The sequence below is a fragment of the Capricornis sumatraensis genome, chromosome 1 (genome assembly GCF_032405125.1).
Source record: "Capricornis sumatraensis isolate serow.1 chromosome 1, serow.2, whole genome shotgun sequence".
In the NCBI taxonomy this organism is placed as follows: Eukaryota; Metazoa; Chordata; class Mammalia; order Artiodactyla; family Bovidae; genus Capricornis; species Capricornis sumatraensis.
In genome coordinates, this window is record NC_091069.1 from 175,876,667 (window position 1) to 175,893,385 (window position 16,719).

At 44.2% G+C, this 16,719-nt stretch overlaps 1 protein-coding gene across 1 annotated transcript in view; it reads right to left on the reverse strand.

The window, feature by feature from the left end:
- HEG1 (heart development protein with EGF like domains 1) overlaps positions 1 to 16,719 on the reverse strand; it is an 83,526-nt gene that overhangs the window by 51,229 nt on the left and 15,578 nt on the right. Inside the window, exons 2-5 of the mRNA XM_068968502.1 lie at positions 10,252 to 10,539; positions 8,234 to 8,533; positions 1,985 to 2,338; positions 716 to 1,063 (exon numbers count right to left, since the gene is read on the reverse strand). Of these exons, the coding sequence (XP_068824603.1) occupies positions 716 to 1,063; positions 1,985 to 2,338; positions 8,234 to 8,533; positions 10,252 to 10,539 (1,290 nt within the window). The remainder of the gene's footprint in view (positions 1 to 715; positions 1,064 to 1,984; positions 2,339 to 8,233; positions 8,534 to 10,251; positions 10,540 to 16,719) is intronic.

The following is a 16,719-nucleotide window of genomic DNA, read 5'->3' on the forward strand; positions in this document are numbered from 1 at the left end:
CTAAGGGATGAAGCCTGGACACACGCCACAGCATGGATGAACCTTGGAAATCTGATGCTAAATGAAAAACACAAAAGGCCACACATGCTATGGTTCCATTTATAAGCAACGTCTCCAGTAGGCAAGTCTATAGAGGCAGAAAGTAAACTCATGGCTGCTGTCAGAGGCCCAGAAGAGCAGAGAATGGGGAGAGACAACAGTGAGCAGTTTCTCTTTGGGGTGATGAAAACATTCTGGAATCAGACGGTAGTGATGGTGGCCCAACTCTGTGACTATACCAAAACCACCACTGAATTGTACATTTTAAATGGGTGAACTGTACAGAATGTGAAATAAAGCACAATAAGGCTGTTTAAACGGGGGAAAGGAGAATGTCTCTTGATGGAAGCCCAGACCTGGCATGAACAACCACTCACGAGGAGGTGATACTCTCACCTTCCAGAAGCTGTGTGACGGCGGCAGCGTGGGGGTGTGGGGTGAGCTCTAAGGGCTGGAAGGACACTGCAGAGAAGTCCCCAAGCTGTGTGCGGCAAGCAGCATCTTGGAGACATTACAGAAAAACTGGGGGATATGCAGGTTTATGGGTATCAACCAGCTAGAAGGATGGCCTGGAGATACTGAGAGGCCTGCAGAACCATTTCATTATCGCTGAAGATCAAGCTCAGGCAGCCCCCCACCCTCCTCGGGGGGTGCGGTTCCGCGGATGGAGACTCACTCGAGCGCTCCCCGCGAGGTGCCGAGAAGCCCAGACTTTCTGAGGAGGATGAAGACAAGGACTCGGTGGCCAGCTCAGAGTAGCTCATTTCATACAGCGCTGAGTGGCTTCCTCGAGACTGCGGGGCGGAGGCTGAGAAGCGGGTCAGGACTGAAGCCTTCCCAACCTCAGGATGGGAAGTGGAGCTTCCTGCCGCACCTGCGAAGGGCTCGCTGCCGGCGGAAAACCAGACAGCGGTGCTCTCTCCACCTCCGACTGGCGGGAGGGACCGAGAGGAGGCTTCTGTCTGAGACACAGGGCTGCCATTCCCTGCACCAGAGCCACTGGCCGGCTGGGGTCCTCCGGAGGCTGCAAGGTGTCAGACACAAAAGGCCATTACGTGGATGTAAGAGAGATCCCTCCACAGCTAAGACACGAGTCTTCCCTAAGAGAAGGTGCCCTTTGCAAGGACCTTGTACAGTGTTTACTATACACGTGACCTGACGTACGCTTTCATGTTCTAAACAATTATTTCAAAACTATTCAGTGTCAATAAGAGAGCAATACCAAAAACTGGTGAAGAGCAGAGCTTTTAAACAGTACGTGCAAAGTCTCAGAGTCACAGGCCTGAGTGTTTTATTCTTTCCCCTAAAACACGGGGTAGTGTGAGCCAGTGGGTATGCTGCTACACCATCAAATACAATGTGCCCAAATATGATGCTTAGTCAGTATTTTCCTAAGGCAGTTCTATTATTAATAAAGATTATTCTAATTCTGAAATACAGCAAAAAAAAAAAAAATCAACTATGGGGCTCACTAAAACCATGAGCTTGAGGAGTATATTTATATACTCCGCACATTTTATTTGTGAAGATGATCTGTACATAAGATAACTGAAGCTGGCTTTAAAGAGCGGCCAGCTCTGAGTCTGAAGTTAAAGCTACAGAGCCACAGATACATCAGCACCAGGAGCTCGGAGGTGGGAGTCTCAGCTCTGCGGTGAGTGAGATAAAGATCAGGCACTCACTACTTAAACCAGCTGAGCCTCAGTTTCCTCATCTACAAGAAAGCAGGAGGAATGATGCCTGTTTGACTAATTTCACAACACTGTCATGCTGAAAATCAAAATGTGATAATGTGGTCTACCAGATAAAAGAGATAGTGTTATCCAAGAACACAGTTGTCGTCTTTTTTTTTTTAAAGATTATAAATGGTCTTGAAGTGACCCCTTGAGAAAATTCAACAATTTTTACATGTCCATAATACATCAAATAGAGATTGAAGACTTACTTGGAGAATCATTTTGCCAAAATTCCCTTGAGACGTTGGAAGGTGTAAGACCAAATGCACCTTCTGTGGACAGCCCTGTGAATGCCCCGTCCCCTGGGCTCCCGAATACTCCACTGCTTCTTCTCAAGTCTGCCTCCGAGGGGGAAGGATGGACTGATGATGAAGTTATGGCAATATCAGAGTCCTCGGGGAAATGTTCTGTCTCATTCAGAGGTCGCAGACTGATGACTGAAGCCTGGGGCGTCCTTCGGACACTGTTGGGGAACATGGTGGCAACATGGACACTCTTTGTCCCACTCACCGAGGAGCTGTGGACAGCAGTAGAGCTGTTTAAATCTTCTATGCTTCCAGAAGCTAGAACGGAAGAAAATATGCTTTAAGACTAGCCAGGGTGTATCTGGATACAAATGATGTTAATTACATTGTGATAGATGAATATATGTAATGTGGATCTAAAAGATAAACACAGCTAACACACTCATTCTCCCTCTTTTCACAGCGCTAAGTGGAGAAGCATGAGGTCCTTTGCTGAGCACAACTAAAGCCTCAGATCAAGCTAAGAGGAAGACAGCAGAAAGCCTCTAGACCCGACTTGCGTCAGTCTATATAGAAGAAGCTAAAAACTTCTGTTCTTGAGTTCCACCTTATAATTATATAGGACAGACCACTGTGACACGGTCTGTGTTTTATTTTCTTTTAGCCACATAAGCCTTTTGTTCAAATGCTATTATAGATTAAAGCCTATACCTAAAAATGCATAAAAGTGGGTGCATTACAGGGGACCCAGTCACCAGCGAGGGGGCCTTGGGCTTTGCATCCATAGTCAGAACAATGGTGGCCTAGAACAGTCATTCCCAGCCTTGCCACCATCGACAGTTCTTTATCACTTGCCACCTCAGGGCCACTGTAAAACTGACGTTTCGAAAGACCATTAACCAAGCTGCATTTATTAAGTAACAGAGCTTCTAATCAGCAGGAGATACTCATCATTACCCCACTGATTTGATTTAATTCCACCCAAAAGCAACAGGCTCCATCCCTGGAGTTAACCTCATGAAGCTCTGGAGACTGGCTCACACAGTACTCCAGTGGGTCCCAAGGACTCCAGGTTGGGAACAATGTTTCTGATGAAATGGATGGCAGACACTGGATCAGTTGTCAAGAGCCTCCAGAACTGAATAACACACCATTGGTCCAAGTGGACAGTCTGCTCTACAGAAGTACAGTGGCTTGCTGGTGGTTCCCTTCCACAAAGAACTTTCCAAAGGACACCCTGAGAAATGACCTCCAGAAGGGTACACTGAAAGCCTCATGCCAAACAGGAATAAACTGCAGGGAAGCATGGTGAGTGGGCAAGAAGACCCAGAGGCAAGAAGGAAGAGTGCTTTTTTTCTCTTTTTAAGCCAAATTTTTAAAAAAGGTACTCTGTATACCTATAAAATGAAAGGCTTTAAATTGTTAATTATGACCCAGGAAAGGAAAAAATAAAGTCCTCATTATAAACGTTTCTTTGAAGACCAGTCCAATACGCAGTCGTAACAAAAGCACAAATAAAAGTTAAATATATACATAGAGAGTGAGCACAGGAAACAAAAAGGCTCCTTTTACTTTTGTACAAAACCACAGAACCAGGTATACCTAGAACACAGGCTGTGGCTGGGGTTGCTGGACCTTCAGGGAGACAAGGAAGATGCAGGCAATCCGTAAAACTAGTAATTAAATCAAATAGAGAGACCTGGAAACAAAAATAGTTGCAGTCTATAGCCATTCCTTCAGTTCAGTTCAGTCGCTCAGTCGTGTCCGACTCTTTGCGACCCCATGAATCGCAGCACGCCAGGCCTCCCTGTCCATCACCAACTCCCGGAGTTCACTCAGACTCACGTCCATCGAGTCCATGATGCCATCCAGCCATCTCATCCTCAGTCGTCCCCTTCTCCTCCTGCCCCCAATCCCTCCCAGCATCAGAGTCTTTTCCAATGAGTCAACTCTTTGCATGAGGTGGCCAAAGTACTGGAGTTACTTAAGAACAAAAACAAATGGACCTGGGGTTTTTGAGCACAAGCATCCATTCTCCTTGCTTAACCCTGAAATAAACCTTTCTCTGCTACAAACTAACAAAAAAGGTTCAGTATTAAAAAAAAAAAAAAAAAAAGCACAACACAGACATGTCCCAAATCCTCACTCACCTACTTAGCTTCTTGGGCCTAACTTCATTAGCGTCACCATCTATATCCACCAATTACAGCCCCATCGGATTGCTGAGTGCTCTTTCAAAACACTTTTCTTCCCAGTAAATTGCATTATTTCATTGACTCAGCGCACAGTGACGGTTTTATTGGACTCAGCCTGAATACCTGTCCAGCAAAGCAAATGGCCTCAGAAATACACCCGTAAACATCACAATCACTGAAAGTCACAAAAGGAAAATGGCTAGGTTTTCCCTGACCCTAAGGCTCCATGGAACACTGTTTCACCGTTTCATTATCATCAGTATTACAAGCTGTCTTTTCAACTAATAACAATATGCCACTACTTTACGTACACCTCCACAGATTGTGCTACCTAAGACTTTATTTGTATAATCTCATTCAATGCTCACAGTAAAGCTACTAAGCAGTGTGGATACTTCTGTAGAGTTGGTGCTTCTTAATAAAAGGAGAAAAGCTTGGTCAAACTAACCTACAATCACCACTTATGTTACCAAATGAGCACCTGCTGAATACATCTAGGGGGAAATGTACCATGTTTCTAATCAGCAGACCAGCACTACTGATTATTTAATAATTGCCCTTCCTTGCTCATTTTCTACCCTTGAAGCAGCCATTCAAAAATGAGAAGACCATCCATTTGGGAGCAGAAACAAGCTAAATTCCCTAATATTTATAATAAGAGGTGAAAAGAACGCCTGCTCTTCTGGGGAAAGAATATGGGTCCCTCTCCCATTACAACACGATGTACTGGAGCCTCAGGCACATATTACGATGCTTGCCCTTGACTTGGCTGTGATCCAGAACTTGCCAAAAATCTTGCTGAAGCAGCTGATATTTGGGAAAGGTATTGCTAAACCTACAACCTTCTGAGTTATTTATATTCTCTTCCTCTACAAAGTGAAATCACCACAAAGCAATTTACCTGGACCATATCAACTCAGCTGCCCACAGAAACACTTTCATGAGTTGAGATCCATTACTACACCCTCCGTTCCTATTGAGTATATATAGAAAACATCACCTTTTAAAGAACATTAGCACAATTTCCACAAAACAGCAGTTGAAGGTATTTTCTAGTATGATCCTCAATATTCGTTATATAAAATTCCTCTTAGAAGGTACTGCCCCCAAAACACTGAAGCCTATGGATGAAATTGTATTACTCACTTTATCTGACAATATATCACACCCCACCCAGTTTCACTTTGTGCCCTGGTTTCCAGGAAGCTCGGCACTAAATTTAGTGCTCAACTGTAGCCACTCTCACATAATTCAACATACACATATCTCTTTTCACCTTTAAAAGAGATCTTTTTTCCCTATTAGTTGCTTTGCTTACTTTTCCCCCTAATTATCAAATAGTACATGGTCATTCGAGAAAATATAAAAAGTAGAGAAGGAAAAAAAAAGCAGGAAGCAAAATAATTTCAAATGGCTTCCGATCTCTTTTTTTGAAATCTGAGTTAGCTGTCTAGGCCTATACTTGATTTAACGCATATATTTATTAGCGTGTAATTTATTTTTGGAAGCAGGCAACTCCTGGCTACCCAAGCCTCAGAAAGGCTATGTTGTGTGTACATCTGTGTGCAGCAGAATGAAAAGTGAAGAGTCACAGAATACAAAGGCTGATGTGTCTGGAATAACAGACGCTGGAACTAGAAGGATCTTCAGGATCAGCTGCTCTAATCCCTTCATGTTTCAAATAAGGACCCCCATCCTCCCCAAGCCATGTTACTGGCTGGCCATCCTAGCGCTCACCTAGTGAGCAGCATCAGTCCTCTGACTGATCCAAGTGCCAGGACTTTCACAGGGTCACATTCACTAGTGACAAAGCAGCCAAGTGTCACCAAGTACGCTCCCCCGCCACACTCCCTCTTGGCTTCGATTCCCCACGGAGAGGCCAGCTGGGTTGGGTGACTCCCAGTCTGGGTCTGCCAAGTCCTGCTGGCTTTCTCAGCACTCTTGCCTGCATGCCTAGAACTCCTAGATCCCACAGTCAGGAAATCTACATCTCAAAATTCAGGTTTCAGGGGAGGTGGAAGATACACTAGAGCTCTGGTTAGCAGGCCAGCAGGGACCAGCCCAGCACTCAAAATAAAGCAGAGCTTTGGGACTTCCCTGGTAGCCCAGTGGTTAGGAGTCTGCCTTGCAACACGGGGGATGCAGGTTCAATCCCTGGTCAGGGTACAGAGATCCCACACGCTGAGGGGCAACTAAGCCCATGGGCCACAACTAGAGAAGCTCACACGCTACAACGAGGACCCAGCACAAAACACAAAATAAACAAAATAATAAAGCAGAGCTTCGTCTCCACATGGGCTCAGGCCCTTGTTCATGGCCCCTGTACATCCCTGCAGCAGGATGGGGCTAGCAGGCTAGATCCAGACGGCTGGCAGTCACATCCTGAATGCCTGGGTCTCCCTGAACTGAACAGCACCCAAAGTCCCCTCCAGTATCTAAGAGGGAGGTGGGACTCTACCTGGCACAGAACAACTGGTTCACTAAGAAGGAAGAGCAATGCTCAGCGAAGCATTTAAGGAAGAGGAACGATATGGTAGACCACTACAAAAATTAAAAGTATGAGGTTCTAAAAGGATGAAGGAATTGGAGGGCTAAACACTTTTCTGAAAGTACAGATGACTACAGTCAAGGCCAGTAGTTGGAAACACAGACTGATTTTCAAATATACCACAATAAATATACCATAGCAGTGAGCTGAATTTAAAGTATAAATATTAAATGACCCTGACCAGAGTCAAGTTTAGCTTCCTAGAAAATGCTTCCTTTCCACCATTTCGTAAAGTGGTTCTTAAACCACCGAACCACAGGACTTTGAAGCCGGAAAGGATCGCAGCTTTTATCCAATCTAACCAATGTTTAAGAATAATTTTAAAAGCAATCCCCTAAAAATATGAATCATAAATTATATACATACCCAGTTGGCAGGAAACTATATAGAGTATATGAAAGGGGAATGGGTTGCTTCAAAAGGTATTCCAGAGGGGGTCTCCGTTTTCACTTTGATGACATAAACCCGAACCCCTAGTCCTGTAAAGTATTTCTAACATCCTCTGAAATGGCAACGTCTGAAGCCATCTAAGCTCCATTTCCCAAGGATTCTTCCAACCCTCTGGGCCCTGCTCCCTACGGCATCCAGATGAAAACACAAGCAGCACGCACAGGCTCAGAATGAAACCTCATAGAAGAGAAATGGTGGGCGAAGTTTCCAGCACTGGCCTGTGGCCAGATGAACCCTGTAATATCTGGCACATGCTCATTCCCTTCCTTATCAACTGCACCTCGCTGTGGGGCAGAGGGACCTAAGAGAAGTAACAGACACAGTCTGTGTCCTCACAGGGTTACAGTGCAGCTGGGTAGAAGGCTAAGATGGATAAGGATAAGCTAGTGTGACCTGGTGCATGGCTCAGAGGGTTGATGAAAGGCTCAGTGGAGGTGGGACACCTACATGGAGACTTAACTGATGACCAGGGGTTGGAACACAAAGGGCCCAGTGATCCACCGCTACAACCTTGCAAACACCTGCCTGTATGGGTTTTCTTGAAATGATAACTATGTATTATCTTTGCCATTGAAAGAAACATTTTTGCAATAATAAGGAAATACAAATATAACTCTCTATCGAATGGCACAATGTTCACCATTTTATTCACCCTGGAACTGGTCTCTAATGCAAGAACACATACTGCCACGCTCAGCCGTGGTTGTGTGTGTATGTGTATATGTAGGGGAAAGGGGAAAGGGGAAAAAGCAGGGCCTGGTGGAGAGAAAGGTCTGGAGCAGCTACCAGACCAACTATTATTTTCTTCCTTATACAAGTAAAGAAAACACATTTTAAATATGAACTTCAGCACTGAGATAAATTGTGCAGGTTGTACTTTTAACCCCCAATACGTTGCACTGGTGCTTAAAGTCTTTCCCCGTAGCCCCTGTGGTGAGTACGTAACTGGCTGGACATTCAGGGCTATTTATTTCTATTCTGCATGACTTCAGAGGGTGAAGCTGGGACAGAAGCACTCACATGAGGGATGGTCAGAGGGAGGGGAGTAAGCCGATGTCCTGGAGAGAGGCGGCCAGGAGGGCTCTGGTCCTGAGGAATTTCTCTGCCTGGGGTGTGCGGTCTCTTCTCCCCCCTCCACAGCAGGGAGAGAAGACTGGCTCAAAACTGAAGCGGCAGCCATTTGGGTGTGCACAGTCACTTCTTCGGGGAGCCCCTGTCCCCCCGCCGGGGAACCCCAGGATGTTCCACTCTCCATGGAAAGAGGGGCAGTTCTTGCTTCTGACCCTGAACTGCTGGATGGCGGTTGACGCTTTCCCCAGGCTGAAAGTAGACAGACACAATTAAAATTCCACCAGCAGACTTCCAAACGTCTGAACTATCTTTGAGTGAGCTCACCTCTGACCTCTATAAAACAGACACGAGAAGAAATTAGGAGCAACTGTTCATTCTTGGAAAAATTTCCTCCTGAAGCAGAGACCACAGACCCACACAAAGGCTGTTTTCAGATCTTGCAAACAAAGGCTCTGCATTTTACGGTAAAATTATCAACAAAGGAGCACAAAGAAGCTAAATATCAGACGACATGGAACCAGAGGTCGGTTTTGGATCACGACACATCACCCACATTCCACAAAGCTGGTCCCAGAATTTACTTAAATTTAACACAGAATTTCCATGATCTGAATGACCAACAAAACCAGGCAGCATCACACACAGTTTCTAAGCTCTATATCCATCACTCACAAATGGAATGTAAAATACTGCCCAATATACCCTTTACAGAACTGAGTCCCCCAACCAGACCTCCCATCACTCGGGTGGGATGGTGTCGTCTTTGCTGGTTTCAGCCTCTTCCTTTAGGTCATCACCAAAGTGTATCAGTTTTCCTTTGTGAAGAGTCTTCACTGATTCCTTCCACGCCATCCCCAAAGCCACCAGACCGAACGTTAACACCAGGCCATACATTAGCACCTGGTATCCGGCTTTCTGTGTCTACCTGGGTGCTCCCTGGGACTCCAGCTTACCTCTGCTCCATCTCCCACCCCAGACATCGTCTACCCATCTGCCAGATGTACCTGCCCAAATTCACTTCAATCATGTGACTGCCTTGTTCAAAAATCTTCCGTGCATTCCCCATCCCACCAAATCAAAACTGCCTGGTTTTCAAAGTGTTGGATAACTGTGCCTAACCCCACCCACATGACTGTTCTATCCAGTGCTCCTCTTCTCTGTGTGTGACTTACGTCCTCCCCAAGGGAAGCTGCTGGCCTCCCCACCCACAAAGAGGCCACATTCTCTTCCTTCCTCTGTATCTTTGCTCACATGATCCAGGCATTGCACTCCTCAGCCACCCCTCCCACCTTGCTCAGATACACAGGCTTAGGCTCAAATCTCAGCTCTGAAATCTGTTAACTGTCTGACCTGCACACACTGGACTGATGGATTTCTCTAGCTTCAGTTTCCAAATTCCTAGAATGAGAGTAAGGTGACCTCATCACTTGCTGTTAGAACAGAGAGATGAAATATGTTAGTACTGAGTGGGTATCTAGTCGGTGCTAGCCTTCTTTGTCTTCGCTTCTTCAATCAAATCTTGCTCATCCAGCCTGAGCTCCTTATTGAAATCCTTTGCTAAATATGGCAAAACTTTTTGTGCTGTGCCGACTGGAACAAGAACAACCATCTGAGCTACATCAACACAAACAACACAGCCCAGCAGTCTACCAGACCTGGTACCTAGGAGACGGCTGAGTGTGTCAGGACAGCCAATATGGTGTGGATTTGGTATGGCCATGGAATGTAGATTCCACAGGATTGGTCAGGCCACTCAGCAAATCTGCACCTTCCCCTGGTCTATACTTACAACTCAACTAACCACAGTGAGCCACAGGTGGAGCCTAAGGAACAGCGTGGTCCTCTCTGTCCCAGGACCCTTGGCTGAGCATCGTGACTCAGGATGCGGGAAGGCAGAGACCATCAGATATTTGGTTTCCCAGGACTGGACATGCATGCACGAAATAGTGTCATTAGCATAAACTCACCTAAGGTGCTGCTCTGAGAAGTCAGAGTCGTTGTTCTTCCAGGCCCATAGCGGGGAATGGTGAAATCTGTTCTCCTTAGAGAGTCATTTATTCCTCTAGCAGCTGCTGTTTCAGTTTGTAAGGTGATGTTTTCTGGAGCATCCAAAGAAGGATGGCTCTTCCTGGGGGTCTGCACCATGACGCCCTCTTTGGAGACCACTGTTGAAAAGTCCACTTGATTCTGATCAAAGGTAACGTTTTCTATTTGGGGTTCAGTGTTGCTTTCTAGCCAGTGGTTTTTTACAACAGCTGAAACAAGAGGAAAACGGATCAGTGAGAAGTTATTGCTTTCTGAAAAGAGCACTAAACCTTCAGAAACGTACATAAGCACATACATCAATGGAGAAGCGGGCTCAAGGAGAATAATTTCACCTTTCTTTTTCTCCAACAGTAATTATTCTTGCAATCCAGGGGAAGAAATTAGAAAGCAACAATATTATATAGGAATTAAATTTTATAATAAACGGAATAAGTGATGAAAATTGATAGAAAGAGACCAATTTGAAGTTATTGCTGACCACATGGCTCCTTGAAAAAACCATTTTTATGTTCCCATTTGGGAATGATATTTTTCTTTCTGCTTAGGATTGAGGGTGGTGTTGAGAAAGCTTTGCAGGGATGAATGAAGTCACTTCTACCTATATGAGTCAGACAAAAATGGCCAACCATTGGATCAGGAAATGTTGCAGGCAGAACCTACAGTTCAACTCAAAATATCACACACACACCCCAAAGGAGCAAGTTATCTTTTAGATCAGCCCTGTCTAAGAGGTATATAAAGTAAGCCACAAATGCAAGCCACATAAGTATCTTTAAAACTTATAGTAGCCACATTTTTAAAAGAAATGGGTGAAAACAATTTTAACAAATATTTTATTTACTCCAACATATTCAAAATAATACTTCAATATGTAATTGACATAAAACTGTTGAGATATTTTACATTCTTTTTTTGGAATTAAACCTTTAAAGTCCAGAGAGTAATTTGCCAGCCACACTTCAAGGGCACAATAGCCACATGAGGCCATATAGACAGTGCAATTCTAGAGCAGAGGTTTTCGATATTGCCCCACTCTGACCCACTCCCACCTGAAGCAATGATGCACAGACTGGAGTTGGAGGGGTGCTGATTATAAATTCTTCCATAAAGACATTCTGATGACCTTTCCTAAGGGAATCATTTCCTCCCCAACCCCCTTGAGAATTGCTTTTTCCATGCTTCCTATTCTGTTTCCTGTAACTGATAACTAACAGAAGCTTCCTAAGGAGGAGGGCGTTTCCTAGGCATCTGAGCTCCCCTGGGGCCTAGCCCCAGACAGGCAAGGTCCACACTCAGCTAGAAATGGGATATGGAGTGGTGTTTCCAGGGCAGCCGCCAAGTACATAAGTTCAACGTGGAACTCTAGGGTTATGGACAGCAGTGAGTGACCCACACAGCGTGTAACCTTTGTTCTTCCTCTCTGAGCTGCAAAGGCCAGCTGACCTCCCAAGAGGACAGAAAGGATCTGAAAATGCCTTCCCTACCCTCTTGGTCAACTTGGCACAATGAGATAAGTTATTCTCAAAAGAAGCCAGAAAAAAGTGATTGACAGGAGGCAGAAGGGACTTAAAAACCCCTGCTCCAAAACTGGTAAGCCATGAGCAAAGAGAAGGAAATGAAGTTAGCTCTATTTACAGCCTGCAGATGAGTCTGAGGCTTGACCAATGGTCAGCATGGCTGAGCTTCTGGAAGCAGCAACGTCTTCTTCAGGGAGCAAGAGATGGGTGCCCCAAGATCCAATCAGCTCAAGGAATTCCAGTCTTCAAACGGAAAAGAATGGCCACATGAATACAGGACGTGGCTATCACTGAACCATGCTGTCTCCCTGGAGCGCTGACTAAAAACAGAAGGCAGGAAAAATGCACACTATAAACAAAACTAAAAGGTAGACTATTGTCCTGCAGTATCCTGAATAACCCTGCCACGAACAACAACTAAAAACGCTGAATAAAATGCTTTTTAAAAAATACTTCTAAACGCATTGCTGAGTTAGCAAGCAAATCTGGTGAGGTCAAAAATGAACCGAGAGCTGGAATTCAGAGAGGTGAGCTAACTCCAAAGCTGGCAGCTGCTCTGGGGCACCTGCTCATCATTTGTGACCTTCAACTTCTGTCCTGATGGCCACAGGGATGCAGGAGATAGGAGGGAGCCTGAGAGGAAACTCCTATATGAAGTCGGGACCAGGGCTATACCTTGGATATAGGGCAAGTAGAAACAAACCTGCCCTGCCGAAGAGGAGGGCAAGAAATCTGGCCCCTCAATCTTGGTTTCAGGTGAAAGAAAAATAATAACTCATCCAAGAATTGATAACCATAAAGCTAGCCCTTATGTGGGTGTGCAGCGCATACAACACCTGTGTGGTCTAAACCTCAAGCCAAGGGTATATTTAAAAGTGATCCTACAGAGATTATGATGCCAAGTGAAGGAAGGCAGTCAGAGAAAGACAAATATCATATGATATCACTCATAGCTAGAATCTAATTTTTAAAAATGATACAAATGAACTTATTCATGAAACAGTCTTACAGATATCAGAAGCAAACTTACAGTTACCAAAGGGGAAACACAGTGGGAAGGGATAAATCACTAGTACAAATAAGATAGGCAACCAACAAGAACATATTGCATAGCACAGGGGACTCTACCCAATATTCTGTGATAACCTATAGGAGAAAATAATCCAATAAAGAATGAATATTTGTGTAACTGAATCTCTTTGCTCTACACCTGAAACTAACGACATTGTAAATCAACGATACACCAAGAAAATTATTACAGATATGTTTTAAAAAGTGGTCCTGAACCTTGTGGATATACTAGAAACCACTGAATTATATTTAGGCATACCTCATTTTATCGTAACTCACAAATATTGCACTTTTTTACAAATTCAAAGTCTGTGGTAATCCTGTGTCAATCAAGTCTATTGGTACCGAAAGCATTATTTTTAACTAAAATATGTACATTGTGCTTTTTAGACATAATGCTATTGTACACTTAACAGACTACAGTATATTTTAGACATAACTTTTAAATGCACTGCAAAACCAAAAATTTCATGTGACTTGCTTTACTGTGATATTCACTTTATTGCAGTGGTCTGGAATTAAACCCACAATATCTCAGAGGTATGCCTGTACTTTAAAATGCTGAATTTTATAATATGTAAATTATATCACAAACCACACACACACACTGTTAATGGGGAGGAAAAAGTGGTGCTGATATACAGTGTCTCTGAGTACTTGGGAGGAACAAATGCGAATGATCTTTAGCTGAACATACCTTCACCTTATTTTTATTTTATTATTTAAAATTGGAAAAAATCCTATTTTATAAAATTGGATAAAATCCTAAGGAATAAGAAATCACAGTAAAAAAAATCACAAAATAAACAAGAAAAAGGCATTTGTGGGCAAAAGTCAGCAAACTAGACAAGCAAAGACTTCAACTACTGGAATTATCAGACAAAGAATGTAAGTATATAAAACTCCATGAAGATAAATAAGAAAAAATTGAAAATGAGAGAAAAAGACTATAAATAATGGCTAAAAATTGAAAGACATCTGCATGGAAACTCCAGAAATGAAAAAATAATAATTAAAATTAGGAAACTCAACAGCAGATTAGATACAGCTGAAAAGAGAATTAAGAATAACAAGACAGATGACAAGAGAATGCTGAGACATGAAGAGACAGAAAATATGAAAAAGAGGTGAAGAGACAAGAAGATACAGTGAGAAAGTACAACAGATATCTGACTGGAGTTCTAGAAGGGGAAACGGGAGAAGGCAATGGCACCCCACTCCAGTACTCTTGCCTGGCAAACCCCATGGACGGAGGAGCCTGGTGGGCTGCGGTCCATGGGGTCGCTAGGAGTCGGACACGACTGAGCGACCTCACTTTCACTTTTCCCTTTCATGCACTGGAGAAGGAAATGGCAACCCACTCTAGTGTTCTTGCCTGGATAATCCCAGGGACGGGGGAGCCTGGTGGGCTGCCGTCTGTGGGGTCGCACAGAGTCGGACACGACTGAAGTGACTTAGCAGCAGCAGGAGGGGAGATGAGAAAAAAGAAGAATAGTAATATTCAAAAAGGTAATGGCTAAGAATTTTTCAGAACTGATAAAAAGTATATGTCTTCAGACTAAGGGAGTCCAACAAATCCTTAGGAAGCTAAATAAAAAAAAAATAAGCCCATATCACAGAGAAAGGGCAGAAAAATCACAAACACTAGGTCTTAAAAACAACCAGGAGGAAAAAATGACAAAGCAGCTAGGGAAGATGATAATTCAAATTAACAGTTGACTTCTCAATAGCAACAATGGAGGCCACTGTGGACAGATATTTGTAATGTGCTGAGAGAGAAAAAACTGGAATTGTATACTCGACAGAATTATATTTGAAAACTGTCTTGAAACTATCTTTCAAAACAGAAACATTTTCAGTCAGATTTGGGTTAGTCAACTACGTCCACTAAAGGAAATGACAGAGAATTTATTTCAAGTAGCAAAAAAAGCAATTTTAGGTGAAAGCTATAAGGTGCAAGAAAAAAATAATGAGCAAAGCAAATGGTAAATATGTGCGTAAAACCAAAGAAGCACTGAATTTATAAAACAGCAATTTCTCATTTGTCGGATTAAGAAGACAAGACAGAGTAAACATAACACATAAGTCAGGTGGGATGATCAGAATCATGTTGTGAATCATGTCGTGTAGGAGAAAGGTGACTTCAAGCTGTGTCGAAATGCATTTTAAAGCTGACCCTAAAGAGTAAAACTGGTAGAGCTTGGAATGATATAAAATTTCCACCAAGAGAAATCAATGACTATAGCCTAAAACCAAAACCAAAAAAAAATATCAATAAACAGGGACATAAGCATGCTACTTAGAGGTATGGACATAATTCCTAAAAAAAATCAGTTAAAAGGGCTGAAAGTAGGAAGCAGAAAATAATAACGGTAGGAGTGGTCAGTGTTTTTTATAATAGCCATATAAAACGTACTCAATCTTTAAACCACGCATAATTTTGATAAAAATAAAAATAAAATTTTATAAAACAAGCCCCTGATGGCCCTGGCCTGGAATTCCCAAAGAACAGTATCCCACTGCCCCCCCACCCCTTAACTCTGGAGGTATCTCTACTCCTTTTATTGCAGATGAACTATTTCTCAGAAAAGGGACTCACTAAGCACGTGGTGGGGGCAGGCAGAGCCCAGCCCACCCTCTCTGCTATTCAAGGTCTTGATTGTGACCGTTAAGTGCTTTGCACCATTCCAGGCTCTATCTCAGGAAAAGGAATCAGTCAAGTGCTGAAATATTTACTGATGTCCAAGGACGACTCCTTACAGAAGCCCTGGGTTGTTTAGGGTTCCTGTGGCTAAATTTTGCCTGAGGTGTGCTCCTTTTTTCAGCGCAGGTGTAAAAACCTCAGTGGGAGAACGATTCAGGGTAACATGAACAGGACCCTACAGGAAACCACCACATGCAGGGGCAGGTATCCGGAAAGCTGCCCTTCTTGGTGCAGAAGAGGCATCGGCTCTCGAGAAACAGAGAAGGTATGCCTCAGGCCGCGGAGCCTGGGCCAGCCAGCCAGTGAGCAGAAGAGGCTTGCCCCACCAGAGGCACGGGCGCAGCCTCTGGGTGGGAAGGGGTGTCCCGAGGCGCAGGGGGGCTGGCACTCCTCACCTCATCCATCCCTCTTCCTGGGGGGGCCAGAGGCGATTACTCAAACCCCACTCACATCCTGTGGCAACTAAGCCACACGACCAGCCTCGTAACAGAGTTTAGACGGCCATTTCCCAGGTGTCTCTAGAACTGGAAATTACCATCCTTCCCTCTGTGCTCAGCTCCTGGTGTCGGGCCACCACTTTCCTTTGTACCATGAATGGAGATTACATTAACAAGGGAGCTTTACTGCTTTGCCTGTGTTATTTTTTTCCAAGTTGACAACTTCCACTTCTGTAATGTCTTAATGTTCTGAAACATCTGTTTGTGAACCAGCATCGTCAGGGGTGCTAGCACTGCCTGGGAGTAGCATTTCCTAATTAGCAGCTGCTACAGAGTCGACTCCTCGCCCCCCAACCCCTTGATCTGAGGGTTTTTGGCTCGCACTGCTCCTGAGCAGCAGAGTGGGGGTGTGTGGAGAGCCTGCCGTGTCATCCACAGAGGCAATTTCCTCCAGGCAGCCCGGCCACCCCTGCCCCCAAGTCAAGTGCTGCGGCTGCCCCAAGTCAAGTGTTGCCAGCTACACCCTCTGCTTCTGGGGCACAGAGATGAAGCACAAGTGCTTTATGTTCATTTCCCTCCACTTAGATTCAGATCTCATGCCACAGCGCTAAGTGTTTTCACCTGTGTTAGCTCACTCAACACACGTGACAGCTGGTCAAG